This window comes from Chiloscyllium plagiosum, unplaced genomic scaffold (assembly GCF_037043375.1).
Source record: "Chiloscyllium plagiosum isolate Xiang-an unplaced genomic scaffold, Cpla_swu_hap1 HiC_scaffold_30, whole genome shotgun sequence".
NCBI lineage: Eukaryota > Metazoa > Chordata > Chondrichthyes > Orectolobiformes > Hemiscylliidae > Chiloscyllium > Chiloscyllium plagiosum.
In genome coordinates this window covers 227,940-247,870 of record NW_028270168.1, presented here as the reverse complement: position 1 = coordinate 247,870, position 19,931 = coordinate 227,940, and the positions used below count along the sequence as shown (strand labels likewise).

Here is a 19,931-nt window from a genome sequence, read left to right as displayed (position 1 = left end):
TGGGCACAGGTTTTGCAATTCCTGCGGTGGCGGGGGAGGGTGCCAGGACGGGAGGGTGAGTTGTTGGGGAGGGGCTTGGACCTGACCAGGTAGTCACGGAGGGAACGGTGTTTGAGGAAAGCGGAAAGGGGTGGGGAGGGAAATATATCCCTGGTGGTGGGGTCCGTTTGGAGGTGGCAGAAATGTCGGTCGATAATGCGGTTTATGTGGAGGTTGTTGGGGTGGAAGATGAGGACCAGGGGGTTCTGTCCTTGTTGTGTTTGGAGGGGTGGAGTTTGAGGGCGGAGGTGTGGGATGTGAATGAGATGGGTTGGAGGGCATCTTCAACTAGGTGGGAAGGGAAATTATGGTCTTTAAAGAAGTAGGCCATCTGGTGTACTCTGTGGTGGAACTAGTCCTCCTGGGAGTACGGTGGAGGCGGAGGAATTGGGAACATGGGATAGCATTTTTGCAGGAGGTAGGATGGGAAGAGGAGTAATCCAGGTAGCTGTGGGAGTCGGTAGGTTTGTAAAAAAAATGTCACTGTTGAGTCAGTCGTCATTGATGGAGATGGAGAGGTCCAGCAAGGGGAGGGAGGTGTCAGAGGTGGTCCAGGTGAATTTAAGGTCAGGGTGGAACGTGTTGGAGTTGATGAACTGCTCAATCTCCTCGCGGGAGCACAAGGTGGCGCCAATGCAGTCATCAATGTAGCGGAGGAAGAGGTGAGCAGTGGTACCGATGTAACTATGGAAGATGGATTGTTCTACGTAGCCAACAAAGAGACAGGCATAGCTGAGGTACATGCGGGTGCCCATGGCTACCCCTTTCGTCTGGAGGAAGTGGGAGGATTCGAAGGAGAAGTTGTTAAGGGTGAGGACCAGTTCAGCCAAACGAATGAGTGTGTCAGTGGAAGGGTACTGGTGGGGATATTGGGAGGGGAAGAAACGGAGGGCTTGGAGGCCCTGGTCATGGCGGATGGAAGTGTAGAGGGATTGGATGGCCATGGTGAAGATGAGATGTTGAGGGCCGGAGAAACTGAAGTCTTGGAGGAGGTGGAGGGTGTGGATGGTGTCTCGAATGTATGTGGAGAGTTCCTGGACTGGGGGGGGATAGGACAGTATCGAGATAGGTGGAGATGAGTTCAGTGGGGCAGGAGCAGGCTGAGATAATGGGTCAGCTGGGATGGGCAGGCTTGTGGATCTTGGGAAAGAGGTAGAATCGGGCAGGGAAGGGTCCCCGAACTATGAGGTTAGAAGCTGTGTGTGGGTGATCTCCTGAGGTGATGAGGTTGCTCATGGTCTGGGATATGATGGTTTGATGATGGGGTGGTGAGGTCATGGCTGAGGGGGCAGTCGGTGGAGGTGTCTTTGAGTTTGGTGCCTGGCTTCAGCAGTGTAGACGTTGGTGCGCCACACTACCACTGCACCCCTTTTATCCGCTGGTTTGATGGTGAGGTTGGAATTGGAGCGGAGAGAGTGGAGGGCTGCGCGTTGTGAGGATGAGAGGTTGGAGCGGGGGAGGGCAGTAGACAGGTTGAGGCAGTTAATGTCTTGGCAGCATTTGGAAATGAAGAGATCGAGGGTGGGTAATAGGCCAGCACAGGATGTCCAGGTGAATAAAGTGTGTTGGAGGTGAGTGAAGAGCTCCTTGGAAGGTGGGCGGGAGTCGTGATTAAAAAAGTAAGCTCGGAGGTGGAGGTGGTGGAAGAAGTGTTTGACGTCATGACGCATATTGAATTCGTTGATGTGTGGAGGGAGGGGGATGAAGCTAAGGCCTTTGCTGAGGACTCATCATTCGTCCTCAGTGAGGGGGAGGTCTGGGGGGGGGAAAAAGTGAAAATCCCAGCAGGACTGGGATCTAGGACCTGATATAGGTGTGAAGCTGGGAGTGGGGGCGGAGCATGTAACTGGAGTGAGCTGCATCATGATAGGACCTGGAGTGTGGAAGCGGATAAAAATAACATAGGTGGTAGTGGTGTTCAGGCTCTATAACTATTGAACTCAATGTGGAGCCCTAAGAATTGCGAGCTCCAAGCAGAAAACAAGATGCTGCTCTTCCAGTTTGTGCTGAGCCTCGTTAGAGCATTGCTGCAGGCCCGAGACAGAAATATTGGCCAGGGAACACAGAATAGAATCATAAATCCCTACAGTGTAGAAGCAGGCCATTTGGCTCATCAAGTCCTCTGAAGAGCATCCCACCCAGACCCACCCCCTATTCTATCCTTGTAACCGTGCAATTCCCATGGCTAATTCACCTCACCTGCACATTCATGGACATTATGGCTAATTTAGTATGGTAAATCCATCTAACTTACACATCTTTGGATTGTGGGAGGAAACCGGAGCACCTGGAGGAAACTTATGCAGACAGGAGAGAATACGCAAACACCACACAATTGCCTGAGGGTGGAACTGAACCTAGGTCCCTGGCGCTGTGAGGCAGCAGCGCTAACCACTGAGCCACTAAGCCGGATGAGTGTTGAAATGGCAAGCAGTTGTAAGCTCTGGGGCATCTTTGCTGACAATGGACACAACCTCCCTATTCTTCTTCCAAAGTGAGAGATGGTAACATTTATGTCCACCTGAGGGGCAGACAGGGCCTCAGCAGAATGCCTCATCAAAAAGATGAGACTTCTGGCATTGCAACACATTCTCAGCACTGAAGGTGAATGCCAGCTTTGATTCTTGTGCTCACAGTGCTAGAGTGGGATCTGAATCTACAAAATGACAACTTGTAGATTCAGGTCTACCTTTGATCCAGAGCTGACACTATCACAATACTATCTGGTAATTTTGAAAAAGTGTTCTTTAAAGTCCCTATATCAACAATGCCATCTCTGGACAAGACAAACAGGAACTTAATTAGAACACTGTAACATGGTAGAAACCTAAAAATTCAGAAGTAAGTAGGTATTAAATGCAATGTTTTTTCTGAATGGCTCTACTTAGCAATTCCACAATATTACACACATGGAACCTTTTCAGCTTCTGTGAAATGTAGACTACATGATGTTCTTTACTAGCATATTACTGAGAAATGCACTGAAGTAGGAAAGTTTGTAATAGGATTTTGGAAACATCTGATTTTTTTGTTTGAAACAAACTGCACCCTCATCAGAATTTAAAATTCACTGACAGTAAGTGTGCGCTAAATGTTTTTGATCAATCAAAATGTTCCTGCCACTTGGCAAAGCGCTGCATGGCAGCTTCAAGTAATATGCAACATTTAAATTAACTACTTCAAACAGATGTTGAACACAGTCTTTAATTATATATTTTAATTCCAAGTGGAAACTAGTTTTGCTATACCTGAATCTGTGCTCTATTTCCAGCTGTAATGTTTGAAATAGTCCAACAGGCCTCCTTCCTTATGGATTCTTTAGGACTACTTAATAAATGTAGAAGACATGGCAAGGCTGAACAATTTAATATGACCTGGATAAAAGACAAAAATTAAGATTTTAAACAATATTTTGCAATAAAGTTCAGTGAATTTGAAGTAAATTATTTTGTTTTAAAATAATTAACTTAAAATAATTGAAGGGGGGAAAGGTTCTGCAATCTAAAGCTTCGGTAGAACAACTTCATTACAACATGTTTGCTTCCTCAGCGTTTCATTCACATTAGGTAAACTGAAAAATGCCAATTAATTTAAACTAAAGCCAACAGAGAAAATAACTGATTTACTACTGACTCCAGATCCACAACTCATTGCTGCACTTACCTGCGTCTGGACATCATCACCTGTAACTATGTTACCCACAGCTCTTAATGCTGGTGATGCAACTTTATAATCATTATGCCTATGAAGAAATCGACAAAACAACTGATCAGAAATTATACCTCCAACATATCACCTTTAATAGTTATTTTACATAAAATTGTTCTCTGTGATTTAACACGCTTTGTTCAGAAATACTCCTTAGAATAATTGTTTAAAAAATGTCCACAGTAATGGGAGTTCAGCACAGCAGTTTAGTGTTCCAACACCAAGCTACAGGTCAATTCAAAAGTGGGAAAATTGCCAAGTTCTGTATCACTAAGGAAGATGTTGAGGAGAAGGAAGGTGCTTCATCAGAAACCATCCTTGATCTATACCTCATCAAAACTGGCAGCAATAAAGCAAACCATCTCTTGACCACCTATGCATAGAGAGGACACGACACTTATAGATTAAATACAGAAAAATAGACAATATACCTCTACAAATCAACATGTTAGAAATAGAATCTGTTTTGCAACTATACATTGATGAAAATGGTCAGGAAAACAGTTACGTACAGTGACAATGATGTTTTTTTTCCTTGTAAACTTCTAATTTAGTCTAATAATTGACATTCAAATTCAAACCTTTGGCTAGCCTATTGTTGTCACAAATGGTGGCAAATTGAAGCCATCAATTTCTAGTTAAAAATCACACAACACCAGGTTATAGTCCAACAGGCTCATTTGGAAGCACTAGCTTTCAGAGCACTGCTCCTTCACAACCACCTGATAAAAGCTAGTGCTTCCAAATGAACCTGTTGGCCTTTAGCCTGGTGTTGTGTGATTTTTAATTATCTGGACTGAAGTTAACATTTTATCAAAAGACATCAAAAATAAAGCAACTGAATCAGGCTTCAAGAAATCACATCTGTATTGCTTGGTTTAATATACAATTGTATGGTTATTTCATATATTAGCAGAATGAAAGATTCACCTAACAGTTAGTCAGCTTGAAACAATGGAGCCAGACTCCGGAATACACACTGAACTATATTTCAACAGTTGTTTTTCAACAGTAAAACTTCGTGAGTGCTGTCGGGATAGTGTAGTTTATTACCATCAAGGATAAAGCAGATCATTTGATTGGGACTACATCTACAAATATGCACTCCCTCCACTACCAACACTCAGCAGGAACAGAATGTATCACCTATAAGAAGCACTGCAGAAATTCTTTAAGGGTCCTTGCATAACATTTTCAAAGATATGACTATTTCCATTTAGAAGCACAAGAGCATTAGATATATGGGAACACCACCACCTTCAAATTGCTTGCCAAACTACTCACCATCCTGACTTGGAAATATATTGTTGCTCCTTCAGTATCACTGGATCAAAATCCTGGAGCTCCCTTCCTAACAGCATTGTGCATATACCTACACCAAATTGACTGCAGCAGTTCAAGATGGCAGCTTATCACATTCTGCAGGGAACTAGGGATGGACAATAAATGATTGCCCAGCCAGCAATACCTAAATCTCTTGAATGGAATTTTTTAAAAAGAGAGAAAAAAATTTGATTTGGTAAGGGCAAGGAAATGTTCTCTTCCCTGTTGCTCATCATCTCAAAAGATGGTGCCTGTTGAAAAAACAAATTGGGAAACAACTGTACACTGAAAACTCATGGATGTCTACAAACTACACCCACTGCTGAGGATACCAATCAATGATTAAACTAATGTGCTCTGAGGTTAAAATAAACTAACACCACAAAGACTCCAAGGATTTTCAGATTGCGTAGACTTTGTTATATTTTTATTATTTTTCTTGGAGCTAGTAGATAATGAAATTCCTCTTTCTTTCACGCAAGAAAATCTTTGTAACTGTCTTGTTCATTTTCATCTTGTTAACTACATTTTTAACTAAATCTTGAAGTGTGATAGCTACATGCTTAAAAAAAAACAAAAAGGAGATAAAAGCAGGAGCCAAATCATCTCATCTCACCTGGTCAAAAACCTCAAACTTTCAAAAATGCTTATAAAGGGTTGAATCAACCTCTCGGTATATCTCTCAAATCCACAACAAATAAGAAACAAAGATGACCACCTCCATATCAAAATATACTTACATTAAGAGTTCCACTAATCGCCTACAAACCCCAGAGTCAATAACAGCCTGAATTTTTTCATTGGGTCCATCTGACAGGTAAGATAATGCCCAGCAAGCATCAGCAAGCAAGTCAGGATCACTGCTGAACAGTAGCCTGGACAACACAGGTAAACAGGGGGATACCTGTAAATAAGAAAAGGTAGAGATCCGCAAATTAAAGATGAACATCTAAACTTATTGATTTCAACCTATCCACCTCATAGCATAGCATTTTTGTACAGAAAAATCAATATGTGAAAAACAGAAACATTACAACTAATTGAGGCTAAAGATCACAGTGATATATACTTAACACAAGTGTAACAGACAACATAACAGAAGACAGTTACCTTCTCAAAATCAGGAGGCGGATTTTTGCCTCTACATAAGTTGGACAGTGCCCATACAGCATTTCTTGTCATTGTGAGCCTATTAGGCTTTGTTAATAACCTACAGGAAAAGCACAAATCTAAAACAAAATACCAGATGAATGCTTGAATCCAATTCAATATATAATCAGATAACAAGTAAATAGTGTGCTCTAGACCAAGTCATACGTATAGTTCTAACTCAAACAACTTTTCCAATTTAACAATGCATATGCTTAAAAAATTATAACAGCTGTTTATCCATTAATATTAATAGTTTAACATACAATAGCATTTGAGGGAGGGGACAATTAAGAATATATGTTAAGTATTTGTATCTAACCATAATTTGTCAAAGTACAACTGATATTGATCCATAATCATTATTCTACATGCCAGAGTTATTGTGCACCCAAACTACTAAAATGGCAATATTTATTTCAGTGGAATAGATTCCATAAAAAGATTTATCAGCCTAAGCAAATCCAAACCTTTCTTCTCCTCTTTCAATGCTCATGATGTACACTTTAATACAATTATGAATATCTCTGAAAATTCACAGACTTACTGTAACAATGGTGGAAGAATCGCACAGTGGAGGACAAAATCCCTGCATACTGCACTATCACCTGCAATGTTTCCCAAAGCCCATACAGCCTAGAAAAAACATTTTAAACTTTAAAGCACAGACACTTATTTCAAATTAACTCACATCCAATAAAATTGTAGCAACTAAACCATTATTGACTTATTCTTTCCAACAAAAGATACAGAGGCTAAAGAGAATGCCGAAATCAGTTTATTCCTTCAGCACAAGATCACAATTTTAGGAAATACATTGTCTTGCTTAAGAAAGAGTACTGTTAGACTTTTATAGAATGGCAACAGAGATGAATGATTTCAATTAGGTAAAAAGACTAGAGAAGCAAGTGATGTTATCCTTCAGGCAGAGGCTAAGAAAAATTTAAAACAAAATTTTCAATCAATCTTTTTCAAAAACAGCTGTTATAATAGTAATTATAAGGTGTAGTTGATGTACCACAAATAATTTTCAGCAGAAGAGGCACAAGTCAAGTGAGACAAATCCTCCTTTTTAAGGATTTTGTGCTCAGAAGCCAGTAACTGCGAGTTTCAGAGCACACTCAGCTCTGAGAATTTCTATGTGGCAATATATGTTTCTACCCAGCAACAGAGGACAGGTTTATTGCAACGTTTGTGTAGGTCATGCAGGACAATTCAACAATTACTGCAGTCAACTTGGTCAGTAAAGGAAGGCAGGGAAGACTGCAAAAGCAGCTGAACTAGTAGGGGGGTCAGTGAGGAATCAAAAGCAGCAGGATAGCTTTGCGCCGTTCGGATTGAGGGTAGTCTTACCACTTAGTAAGCATTTAAGTGCTGGAATCAGGACTCAGGAAGTAGGAGGATTGTTCTATTTAGAGAATGCCCAAGAGGCTTGAAAGAAGTTGGTAAGCATTAATACTTCAGTGCACATAAGAAAAAGGTGAGGGCTAAAAATCCTGCATGAATATTTGGCTGATGCAACTGAACAAGATTGAAATGAGGAGAAAGAAAAAAGGACAGGACTGGTTTGATTTGGGTAGCTATCAGTGAAGACCCAAGTTAAGCTTGTAGTAAGACTGCAGCTTCAGAATCCAGGGGACTGTAGACCTAAGACAGGGAGTTGATGGACCAGAATGAAAGCAGTTAACGAAACATACATTATGGACTGATTTTTGAGGGGGAGCTTAAAAACCAGGTTGGAAAACATGAAGAATTGTAATACCTTGTGAAATTTAACGAGATTTGATGACTCATTATGTCATTAATGTGGGAGGAGGGATGTGGAGATTGTTGAGAAATCTTAAAGATCTGTGTTACATGCACACTATAGGGTGACTGATCATGGTCAATTACCTATAATTACCACATGCTAACTCTGTGTCAGAAATAAGTTCTAAATATGTTATAGATTTTTACTGTCCTAACATTGTAATGTAAAAGTTTGTTGTTGTTTGCTCAAAGTTATGGAATCTGGTAGATTTAATCTCTTAAAAATCAAAGTTACTGAGTCCTGGCCAGACCATAAAATAATTTTGATGATCTGGTGGGTGTAGTGGACAGCTAAGAGGGTTACCTCAGATTACCAACAGGATCTGGACCAGATGGGCCAATGGGCTGAGAAGTGGCAGATGGAATTTAATTCAGATAAATGCGAGGTGCTGCATTTTGGGAAAGTAAATCTTAGCAAGACTTATACACTTAATGGTAAGGTCCTAGGGAGTGTTGCTGAACAAAGAGACCTTGGACTGCAGGTTCATAGTTCCTTGAAAGTGGAGTCGCAGATAGATAGGATAGTGAAGAAGGCATTTGGTAGGCTTTCCTTTATTGGTCAGAGTATTGAGTACAGGAGTTGGGAGGTCATGTTGCAGCTGTACAGGACATTGGTCAGGCCACTGTTGGAATATTGCATGCAATACTGGTCTCCTTCCTATTGGAAAGATGTTGTGAAACTTGAAACGGTTCAGAAAAGATTTACAAGTGTGTTGCCAGGGTTGGAGGATCTGAGCTACAGGGAGAGGCCGAACAGGCTGGGGCTGTTTTCCCTGGAGCTTCGGAGGCTGAGGGGTGACCTGATAGAGGGTTACAAAATTATGAGGGGCATGGATAAGATAAATAGACAAAGTCTTTTCCCTGGGGTCGGGGAGTCCAGAACTAGAGGGCATAGGTTTAGGGTGAGAGGGGAAAGATATAAAAGAGACCTAAGGGGCAATTATTTTCACGCAGAGGGTGGTACGTGTATGGAATAAGCTGCCAGAGGATGTGGTGGAGGCTGGTACAATTGCAACAGTTAAGAGGCATTTGGATGGGTATATGAATAGGAAGGGTTTGGAGGGATATGGGCTGGGTGCTGGCAGGTGGGACCAGATTGGGTTGGGATATCTGGTCGGCATGGATGGGTTAGACCAAAGGGTCTGTTTCCATGCTGTACATCTCTATGACTATGATCTGGGAATGTTACACAGGTAGGGTTTTTCACACTTAAATAACTGTTCACATGTTGCATTATACTGGTGACAACAGGAGAAGACAACATGACAGTTTCTAATTACAAAAGTCTATAAATGCTATACATGATTGGCAGAATTTCAGTTTATCTGATCTGATTATTTTATATCTGTCATCTACTACAATATTTCCCTGCAAGCTACACCTCCATCCACCCCCACCCCGCTGGTTAACCAATGATAAAAAGCAATGCAACATTTAGCACCACCCTCTCTTCTCCCTTCGTTTCTGATTTCCCAAATTCAGATGGAGTTTAATTTGAATAAATGTGAGGTATTACATTTTGGCAAAACAAAGGCAAGATTTAAACAATTAAAAGTAGGGCCTTCAGTAGGGTTGTAGAACAGGGAGACCAATAGGTTCAGGGACATAATTCGTAGAAGTTTGCATCACACATAGATACGTTGTTAAGAAAGAGTTTAGCATGCTTGCCTTCTTGCTCAGACCTTTGAGTATAGGAGTGGGATGTCATGTTGAGGTTGGACATGGGATTAGTGAGGCCTCTGCTAGAGTACTGTGTCCAATTCTGGTCACCCTGTTATAGGAAGGATATTATTAAGCCGAAGAGGGTTTGAGGAGAGATTTACTAGAATGTTGCTAGAAATGAAGGATTTGAGTTATAAGGGGAGGCTGGATAGGCAGGGACATTTTTCACAGGAGTGTCGGAGGTTGAGGGTTTTGTAAACCTAAGAGGTTTACAAAATCATAAGGGGCATATACAAGGTGAATGGCAGATGTCTTTTCACTAGGGTAAGGGATTTCAAGACTAGGGGATACATTTTTAAGGTGAGAGAAGGAAGATTTTTAAAAAGACATGGAGACAGTTAATTTCATTTTATACAAAGAGTGGTTCATGTGTAGAATTAACTTCCCAAAGAAGCGGTGGATGCGGGTTCAGTTACAACATTGAAAAGACATTTGGATAAAAGTACATACATAAGAAATGTTTGGAGGGATATGGGCCAAGTGCAGGCAGGTGGGCCATGTTTAGTTTGGGAACATGGTCATCATGTACTGGTTGGACCGAAGGACCTCCTTCATGCTGTTATGACTAAGTGAACTGGTCGTTTGAGCTTTCTTCCAAATGCACTAATTTCACAGTTGGAGGATTAGCAGGATTTTTGGCTTGATGATTCTTGGCCTTGACGGCAAACATTATCTCGAGTCTGTAAACCATTATTGTCTTCACATTCTTCATTGAGTTCACCCCAGTGAAATATTAACGGGCAATGCTTGTACAGTGAGACAATGCTCCGACAGTTCTTCCGTACAACTCTGCTGTACAGACAACGTGGAATTGTTGGCGGTCTGCTAAGTGTTGAACAACAGTACTCTTCCTGTTCAAGTCCTTTATTCATATATAGGGTGTAGGTTTGCTCGCTGAGCTGTAGGTTTGATATCCAGACGTTTCGTTACCTGACTAGGTAACATCATTAGTGGCGACCTCCAAGTGAAGCAAAGCTGTTGTCTCCTGCTTTCTGTTTATATCTTTCTCCTGGATGGGGTTCCTGGGGTTTGTGGTGATGTCATTTCCTGTTCGTTTTCTGAGGGGTTGATAGATGGTATCTAGATCTGTGTGTTTGTTTATGGCGCTGTGGTTGGAGTGCCAGGCCTCTAGGAATTCTCTGGCATGCCTTTGCTTAGCCTGTCCCAGGATAGATGTGTTGTCCCAGTCGAAATGGTGGCTTTTTTCATCCGTGTGTAGGGCTACAAGGGAGAGAGGGTCGTGTCTTTTTGTGGCTAGCTGGTGTTCATGTATCCTGGTGGCTAACTTTCTTCCAGTTTGTCCTATGTAGTGTCTGTGGCAGTCCTTGCATGGAATTTTGTAGATGATGTTGGTTTTGTCCATGGGATGTACTGGGTCTTTTAAGTTTGTTAGTTTTTGTTTGAGAGTGTTGGTGGGTTTGTGTGCTACTAGGATTCCGAGGGGTCTTAGTAGTCTGGCTGTCATTTCTGAAACTTCTTTGATGTATGGCAAGGTGGTTAGGGTTTCTGGCTGTGTTTGGTCTGCTTGTTGTGGTTTGTTCCTGAGGAATCTGCGCACTATATTTTTTGAGTATCTGTTCTTCTTGAATACGTTGTATAGGTGGTTCTCCTCTGTTTTACGTAGTTCGTCTGTGCTGCAGTATGTGTGGCTCGTTGGAATAGTGTTCTGATACAGCTTCATTTGTGTGTGTTGGGATGGTTGCTGATGTAGTTAAGTATTTGGTCAGTGTTTGTCGGTTTTCTGTATACGCAGGTTTGTAGTTCTCCGTTGTCCTTTCTTTCGACTGTGACGTCCAAAAATGCGAGTTTGTTGTCGGTTTCTTCCTCCTTGGTGAACTTTATGCCTGTGAGGGTGTTGTTGATGATGTTAAATGTCTCTTCTATCTTGTTTCATTTTGTGATGACAAATGTGTCATGTACGTAGTGGACCCAGATTTATTCATATATGTTGCCTTTGATCTAGCTGTGGTAACCATTGCACTATTGATAAGACAGCTCCTTGTTAGAAACATTTTTATAGACTCAAATGTGAAATCACTCTGTCCCTTGGTTAACTAGGGAATTGTACCTTCATTTTTCTAACCATCAGTAAATCTGACTGCAATAAATTTCAATGGATTGAAACAGAATATAGGAGCAGAAGTTGGCTGTTCATCCCCACCACCATTCAATATGATCATGCGCCTCAAAATTCAATACTCTAATCCAGCCCTCCTTCCATATTCCTTGATCCCTTTAGTCACAACAGTTATGTCTACCTCCTTCTTGAAAACACAATGTTTTGGCCTCAACCACCTTCTGTGCCAGTGAATTCCATAGGCTCACAACTCTCTGGGTGAAGAATTTTTTCCTCATCTCTATCCTAACAGGTTAATCAGGAACACCCTTCCTGCACTGAACCGGTCTCATCTTGTTAAAATTAAATAGAATATCCTTTATTATCACATATATTCAATATAAAAATACAGTGAAAAGTGTGTACTGCCACCTGACCATAAGCATATTTGTTTCTATGAGATTCCCCTCATTCTTCTAAACTTCAATAAATACAATCCGAACTGACTCACTCTCTCCTCATAAGCCATCCGTCCCAGAAATTATTTTGGTAAACCTTTGCTGCCATTCCCTGTATAGAAAGATCATCCTTTCTCATATAGGACAAAAACTGCACACAATATTCCAGGTGTGGTCTGGTGGATCAGGATGGATTGGTAATAGATGTTGCTAAATAATGCTGTCCATCTGTATATACCAGATTCTCTATCTGACTGTGGATATTTCATGAACTGTTCATATTTTAAAATCTGAAAGTGACTGCGAATTGGCTGAAAGACAAGTCAGCAAAATGTGGTCTATTATCAGATAGAAGCATGCGGGATCTCACAGTGAACATTTCTTGAAGACCTTGACAATGTGGCTATGACAGTGTAACGATGCTGCTCATTTGACAAGGTTATTCTGTCCTTGGTTTCTTTTTTGAGAGGGGTCGTAAACGCAGAAGTTCTGTATCTGGTTTGGATGGGTTTCAGGACCAATTTGATTATAGCTAGCAGATACTGCCTCAGGCAAAAGGTTTTCAAATTTAAACAAAACAACACTTGTACAATGAAAGGGGAGTGGCCAGTTCTCCCAGCTCAGCTATCTCTGGGGTTGGTTTGGTTTTAGCAAGCGGTCAGTTGTCGTTTTTTAGGCTGCTGGTCCAGGAAACTGTTTCATGCTGATCCTCTCTCTCTCTCTCTTTCTCTGACATTTCTTCTGTAAGAACCTGTGTTTGAATTTACCTTTTTTGCCAAGGGGGTGTTTATGGGAATTTGCAAGTATTTGAAACAGCATCATTAAGTTGCAAGAGAGTCAACTGGGTTTTTTAATAGTTAAGTTGTTCTATATTCTGGTTTCTTTTGTTTGTGTTTCATTCAGTAATCTTGCAAATAAATTCTGTTTTATTTAAAACTAAGTGGTTGCGTCAGCTGCATCACTCCTGGAATATCCACTTACACCTCCTTAAAAACAACTACATAAAAGTTAGGCTACTTTCTTAAAATATTTTAAGATTGTATGGCCTGGTCCATAACAATAGTAGTACATAATATCTTGTACTTCAAACCACTATAAAATAGTCAACAGCAATACAGTACAATACAGGTGACAATCACCTGAAGGAGCATCGTTCCGAAAGCTAGTGTGCTTCCAATTAAACCTGTTGGACTATAACCTGGTGTTGTGTGATTTTTAACGCAATACAGTAAGGTTATCTGCAAAACATAAATAGGTCACTTCCCATATTATTCCTATGGGGATCAATGGTTCTTTAAGTTCAGCCCTGTTAAGATTTTATACGTTCCAATCAGATCCCTTCTCATCCTTCTAAACTCTAGAGAATACAGGTTCAGTCAAACAAATCACCCCTCACACGACAGTCCTGCCATCCCCAGTATCAGCCTAGTGTACCTTTGCTGCACTTGCTCAATGGCAGGTATATCCTCTCTTAGGAAGCAAACCTAAAACTGCAAACATTACTCCAGGTGTGGTTTCAATGTAGCCCTACTTGACTTCAGTAAGATATCACTAATTTTGAATTCAAGTCTGTTATTGTTGCTGGTGTATGTCAAGTGGGGTCAGTGGCTCTTTAAGAGGTGAATCATGTGATATGGTGAGTGTTCAGTCAGTGCTAATGGGTTTATTCAGATTTGATTGAATTTTTACAAGGGCACAGCACAGAGATAAAATCCTCTCTGTTGGGTTGTATCAACAAGTTTATACGTTCTTAGTTCTGACTGCAGCGTAGTAATTGCCTACTGCAGAATAAAATCCTCTTCACTTCCTAATTTCTTGCTGCACCTTCCTGTGCATATTTATTAATTGGTGTACAAAGATAGCCAAATCCCTTCATGGATGTCCAATACATCACCATTATACATGAGAGATTGAGTATAATATGGAAAAATGTGAGGTTATCCACTTTGAGAGGAGAAACAGATGTGCAGAGTATTTATTAAATGGAAAGATGTTGTAAAATGTATAGGTACACAAAGACCCACATGTCCTTCCAGAGAAGTTTCTGAAGGCTAACATGTAGGTACAATAGGCTATTAGGAAACTAATGGAACGTTAATCTTCATCACAAGAGAATTTGAGTACAAGAGTTGTGAAGTCTTGCTTCAATCGTATGGTTGCTCTAAACCTGGAATGCTGATTGCAATTTTGGCCTTCTTACCTCACAAATGATATTACAGTCATAGCAGGAGTACAACAAATGTTCATCAGACTTATTGCTGGCAAAATAGGACTCCTATACTCAAGGACTCTGTGGCAAGAAGTTCTAAAATCTCTCTATCCTCAGAGAAGAAATTCCTCTTGATCTTAGTCTTAAATTGGCATTAAATCCCTTAATTCTAAGAGACTATGAGACATTGGGGAAACTGGGCCTGTTTTCACTTGAGTTTTTGAAAGATCAGGGATAATCTCATTGAAACTTACAAAATAGTTAAAAGGGATAGACAGAATTGATGCAGAGAGTCAAAAGCAAAGGGGCACAATTTAAAAACAATGACACTTAGGTCCAAGATGAGTGGACTTTTTGTTTGCTCAGAGGCTTGTGAACCATTGGAACTCTCTATCCCACAGGGCTGTCAATGTTCAGTTTTTGAGAATAGTTAAGTCAAGACTTATAGATTTTTGATTACCAATGGTGTATAGAGGTGGGGTGGGTAAAAGGCATTGATGTGTTCAATCATTGAATGGTGGTGCAGGCTTAACTGGATGAATGACCTGTCCCTGTCCTTATGTCACATCAACAGTGGATGTGGGATGGATTTCCCAGCTAGGATTTGTTAGAATACATTTAAAATGGATCCATGGCCCTGCACCATTTTGTTGGATTGGTCCAGAAGTTATGCTTAATTAGTCATTTCCTGAAGCTGTATCTGGAGTACAAGAGTAGGAAGTCTTACACTGTAAAGGTGATGGTGCAGTTTTGCTCCCCTTATTAAAAGGAAATACATTATTTCACAGGAAGCAATTCAGAGAAGGTATTGCTTTTGGTCCATAGCTCCGAGATGGATTCTTCATATTTAATATTGTGCTTACTTTTTGCGTTTACTTGTCACGTGTATATTTAGAGTGTTTGTACCATATGAAGTTAATAGGTCCTGTTGATCATCTGTGGTAAGATCATCCTTTTCTTTAGGATTTGTCTGTGATTTTTCCTAGTCTCTGGAAGAAGCTATCCAAACCTTCTTGGAAGTTAAATCTTCCTTACTTTTCTAACTGGACTGTGTCTATTGCAGTGTTTAGGATCTTGAATAAACCTTATAATGGTGACACAGAGCTGCTCCACATTGAGCATACTTACTAAGTTCAGATGGAATTAAGTCAATGGAGAGAGAAGTACATGTAGGTAACAGACTTACAATAATTTCTCAGCAAGATTAGAGACTTGTCTATCTCAGATGATTATGCAAATCCAAGGTATGCACTCTCCTGGACAGGGGCCATGAGTTCTCTTAGTCAATTTAGGTCTAGTAGGACTGCTTTGCTGTCACAGGTCCATATACTGGCAGCAACTACAATGGATTGACGCCCCAGATCCTGAAGAAAATTTTAACTGTTTGGCCAAGGCTTGACTTTGTTTGGGGGTTATGGTATGGCTAATAAAAAGAGTCCCTCTGTCAGGATGTGTCCTGAGTAAAGCTATGCAATTGCCTTCACTCAAGTGGTGTCCCCCAAGCTCAGCCAGACTGGTGAGGGTGACCACTTCCATTGGAACACACTGCAACTCCACTTGACTTGTTTTATAATGTCTGTGTGGGTTTCCTCCGGGTGCTCCCATTTCTTCCCACAGTCCAAAGATGTGCAGGTTAGGTGAATTGGCCATGCTAAATTGCTCATAGCATTTAGGGATGTGTAGGTTAGACGCATTAGTCAGGGGAAATGTAGAGTAATAGGGCAGGGAATGGGTCTGGGTGGGATACTCTTCAGAGGGTCAGTGTGTACTTGGGCCAAATGGCCTGCTTCCACACTGTATGGATTCTAATTTTAATTCTAATATGGATGAGCCAACAAAACTGGTGTCAATGGGAATCTGGGAGAAAATTCCACTGTTTAGAATCATACCTGGCACAAAGGAAGATTGTTGTCTTTGTTGGAGGTCAATTATTTCATCCAAGGGCATCTCTGCAGAGGTTCTGGAGGTAATGTCCTAGGCCTGACCATCTTCAGCTCCTTCAATGACTTTCTCTCCATCATAAAGGTCAAAAGTGGGGATGTTCTTTGATGATTGCATCAATGTTCAGTATCATTCCTTACTCCTCAAATATTGAAACATTTCATAGAACATAGAAAAATACAATGCAGAACAGGCCCTTCGGCCCTTGATGTTGCTCCGAACTGTGAATATTCTCAGTTCATCCCCCTATACTATCCCATCATCATCCATGTAGTCCATGTATACCACGAGCTTTGACAAAGGGTCAGTTAGAGTCGAAACGTCAGTTCTTTTCTCTCCTTACCGATGCTGCCAGACCTGCTGAGATTTTCCAGCATTTTCTCTTTTGGTTCCATCATCATCCATGTGCTTATCCAAGGATTGTTTAAATCTCCCTAATGTGGCTGAGTTAACTACATTGGCAGGTAGGGCATTCTTCGCCCTTACCACTCTCTGAGTAAAGAACCTGCCTCTGACATCTGTCTTAAATCTATCAACCCTCAATTTGTAGTTATGCCCTCTTGTACAAGCTGACATAATCATCCTAGGAAAAAGACTTTCACTGTCTACCCTATCTAATCCTCTGATCATCTTTTATGTCTCTATCAAGTCCCCTCTTAGCCTTCTTCTTTCCAATGAGAACAGACCTAAGTCTCTCAGCCTTTCCCCATAAGACCTTCTCTCCAGACCAGGCAACATCCTGGTAAATCTCCTCTGTACCTTTTCCAATGCTTCCACATCCTTCCTGAAATATGGCAACCAGAACTGTACACAATATTCCAAGTGCGGCCTCACTAGTGTTTTGTATAGTTGCAGCATGATATTGTGGCTCTGGAACTCAATCCCTCTACCAATGAAACCTAACACACCGTATGTCTTCTTCACAGCACTATCAACCTGGGTGGCAGCTTTCAGGGATCTATGTACATGGACTCCAAGATCCCTCTGCACATCCATACTACCAACAATCTTTCCATTGACTCAGTACTCTGCCTCCCTGTTATTCTTCCCAAAGGACATCACCTCACATTTAGCTGTATTGAACTCTATTTGCAACCTCTCAGCCCAATTCTGTAGTTTATCCAAGTCCCCCTGTAACATTCTTCCAAACTGTCCACCACTCCACCGACTTTAGTGTCATCTGCAAATTTACTAATCCATCCACCTATGCCTGTGTCTAAGTAATTTATAAAAATGACAAATAGCAGTGGTTCCAAAACAGATCCTTATGGCACACCACTAGTAACTGGACTCCAAGCTGAACATTTTCAATCAACCACTACTCTGCCTTCTTTCCAAACTGCTAAATTACTGTAAATCCCATGCCTCTGCAATTTCTTCAACAGCCTACCATGTGGAACCTTATCAAAGACTTTACTGAAGTCCATGTATACCATGGACCTGAACAGAAATATCTGTCATACCATCCAGGCTTGGGTTAACAAGTGGTTGGGAATTTTGTCGTGAATAGGTCACCACTGGGTCTCCTTAGTGCCTACACATCATCAGCAGTACACAAATCAAAGTCAAGTCCACTTGTATGGATTAGTGTAACTCCAACAACACTCAAAAAGCTCAACATCAAACCAGGACAAACTTGACTAACAGCACATCAACCACCATCATTCACTTCTTTCACCATCGGCACAAAGCAGTAGCAGTATGTACCATCTACAAGGTGCACTGCAGTAACTCAACAAAACTCCTTCAACAGCACCTTCCAAATCCGTCATCTCTTAGAAGGACACCACCACCTCAAATTCCATTTCAAGCCACGCATCATCTGGACTTAAAACCATATCATTGTTTCTTCACGGTCACTGGGTCAAAATCGTGGAATGACCGTTCTTAACGCATTGTGGATGTCCCCACATCCACAAAGTCTAAAGCAATTCAAGAAGGCAGCCCACTAGGGTAATTAAGGATGAGCAATAAATACTGATCTATACAGCAATACCCACATCCACAAACAAAGAACTGTTTGTTCAGTACTAAGATCAAGTTAGCCAGGTTTCGTTAAATCAACAATGAACAACTGTTTACCACCAAAAATAAACTAGCTCAAAAATGCAAAAACTTCTTTGCAAGTGGAGTTGCAGGTAGAAGAGATAGTGAAGGCGGCATTTGATATGGTTTCCTTTATTGGTCAGAGCATTAAGTATAGGAGTTGGGAGGTCATGTTGCAGCTGTACACGACATTGGTTAAGCCACTTTTGAAATAGTGTGTGCAATTCTGGTCTCCCTCTTATTGGAAGGATGTTGTGAAACTTGAAAGAGTTCAGAAAAGATTTCCAAGGATGCTGCCAGGATTGGCGGGTTTGGGCTATAGGGAGAGGCTGAGTAGCCTGGGGCTGTTTTCCCTGAGGTGTCAGAGGCTGAGGGGTGATCTTATAGAGGTTTATAAATTCCTGAAGAACATGGATAGGATAAATAGACAAAGTCTTTTCCCTGGGGTGGGGGAGCCCAGAACTAGAGGGCGTAGGTTTAGGGTGAGTCAGGAAAGATTTAAAAGGGACCTGAGGGGTAACTATTTCATGAAGAGGTTGTGCATGTATGGAATGAGCTGCCAGAGGAGGTGGTAGAGGTTGATACAATTACAACATTCAAAAGACATCTGGATGTATATATGAATAAGAAGGGTTTATAGGGATATGGGAGAAGTGCTGGCAAATGGGACTAGATTAGTTTAGGATATCTGGTTGGCAGGGACAAGATGGACTGAAAGGTCTGTTTCCATGCTGTACACCTCTATGACTCTATTGCCGACAAAGTTTGAATTATACAAATATATACATATATATCTACCTTTTCAAACCAAATATGCATACACACATGTCTAAAGTGAATGAAATCTGTAGAGTGTTAACTTTCACGTAATTTGGCCATATGACACTGAAAAGCACAAAAGAAAAGGTCAAAGACTGGCCCACAATGATGCTTTCTGCATACAAAATTGATAGCCCTAGTAGCTGGGATGTTGGGAAATGATCCAATAAGTCCACTCCAGAATTCTCTCCAAGTGGTAAAGGTGACTTCCAGTGGGTTTTCACCTCACAAACATGGCTAAACAGTGTTGCAAAGAAGGAAAAAGAGAGCAAGGGGCTGTTGCTTCTCAGACATGTATCAAAATCTCTCTGAAATTTGTAAAAAAATGCAATAATCTTACTCTCCTACAAACTGCGCCAAATCCCCTATCTGAAGGTCCATCAGATTGTAGAGTTCCACATAAGCTCCCTGCTCCTTGCAAGTACAATATTGTTGCTGTTGCAATCAGTGCCTTTTCGTAAGCAAAGTGTTCACGATCTATTTATAGGAGTCCACATGAATAAAAAAGATCCACATCTCTTCACAACAAAATGAACATTCCTCTAGCAATCCTTTTCTCCAGTGAGATAAGAATATTGGCAATGAAAAAGCAAACCTCGGTTTTTATGGTACAAAGATGTAAAAAGGTTTGTTATGCCGAGCACAGGCATGA

General features: G+C 41.1%; 1 protein-coding gene across 2 annotated transcripts in view; it reads right to left on the bottom strand.

Moving 5' to 3' along the window:
* The window catches only part of LOC122564566 (importin subunit alpha-7), an 88,161-nt gene that overhangs the window by 22,462 nt on the left and 45,768 nt on the right, over positions 1-19,931 (bottom strand). For both annotated transcript variants that reach the window (XM_043719656.2, XM_043719655.2), the window contains 5 exons: positions 6,767-6,855; positions 6,181-6,280; positions 5,811-5,974; positions 3,703-3,781; positions 3,288-3,413 (listed from right to left, as the gene is read on the bottom strand). In XM_043719656.2, coding sequence (XP_043575591.1) covers positions 3,288-3,413; positions 3,703-3,781; positions 5,811-5,974; positions 6,181-6,280; positions 6,767-6,855 — 558 coding nt within the window. The remainder of the gene's footprint in view (positions 1-3,287; positions 3,414-3,702; positions 3,782-5,810; positions 5,975-6,180; positions 6,281-6,766; positions 6,856-19,931) is intronic.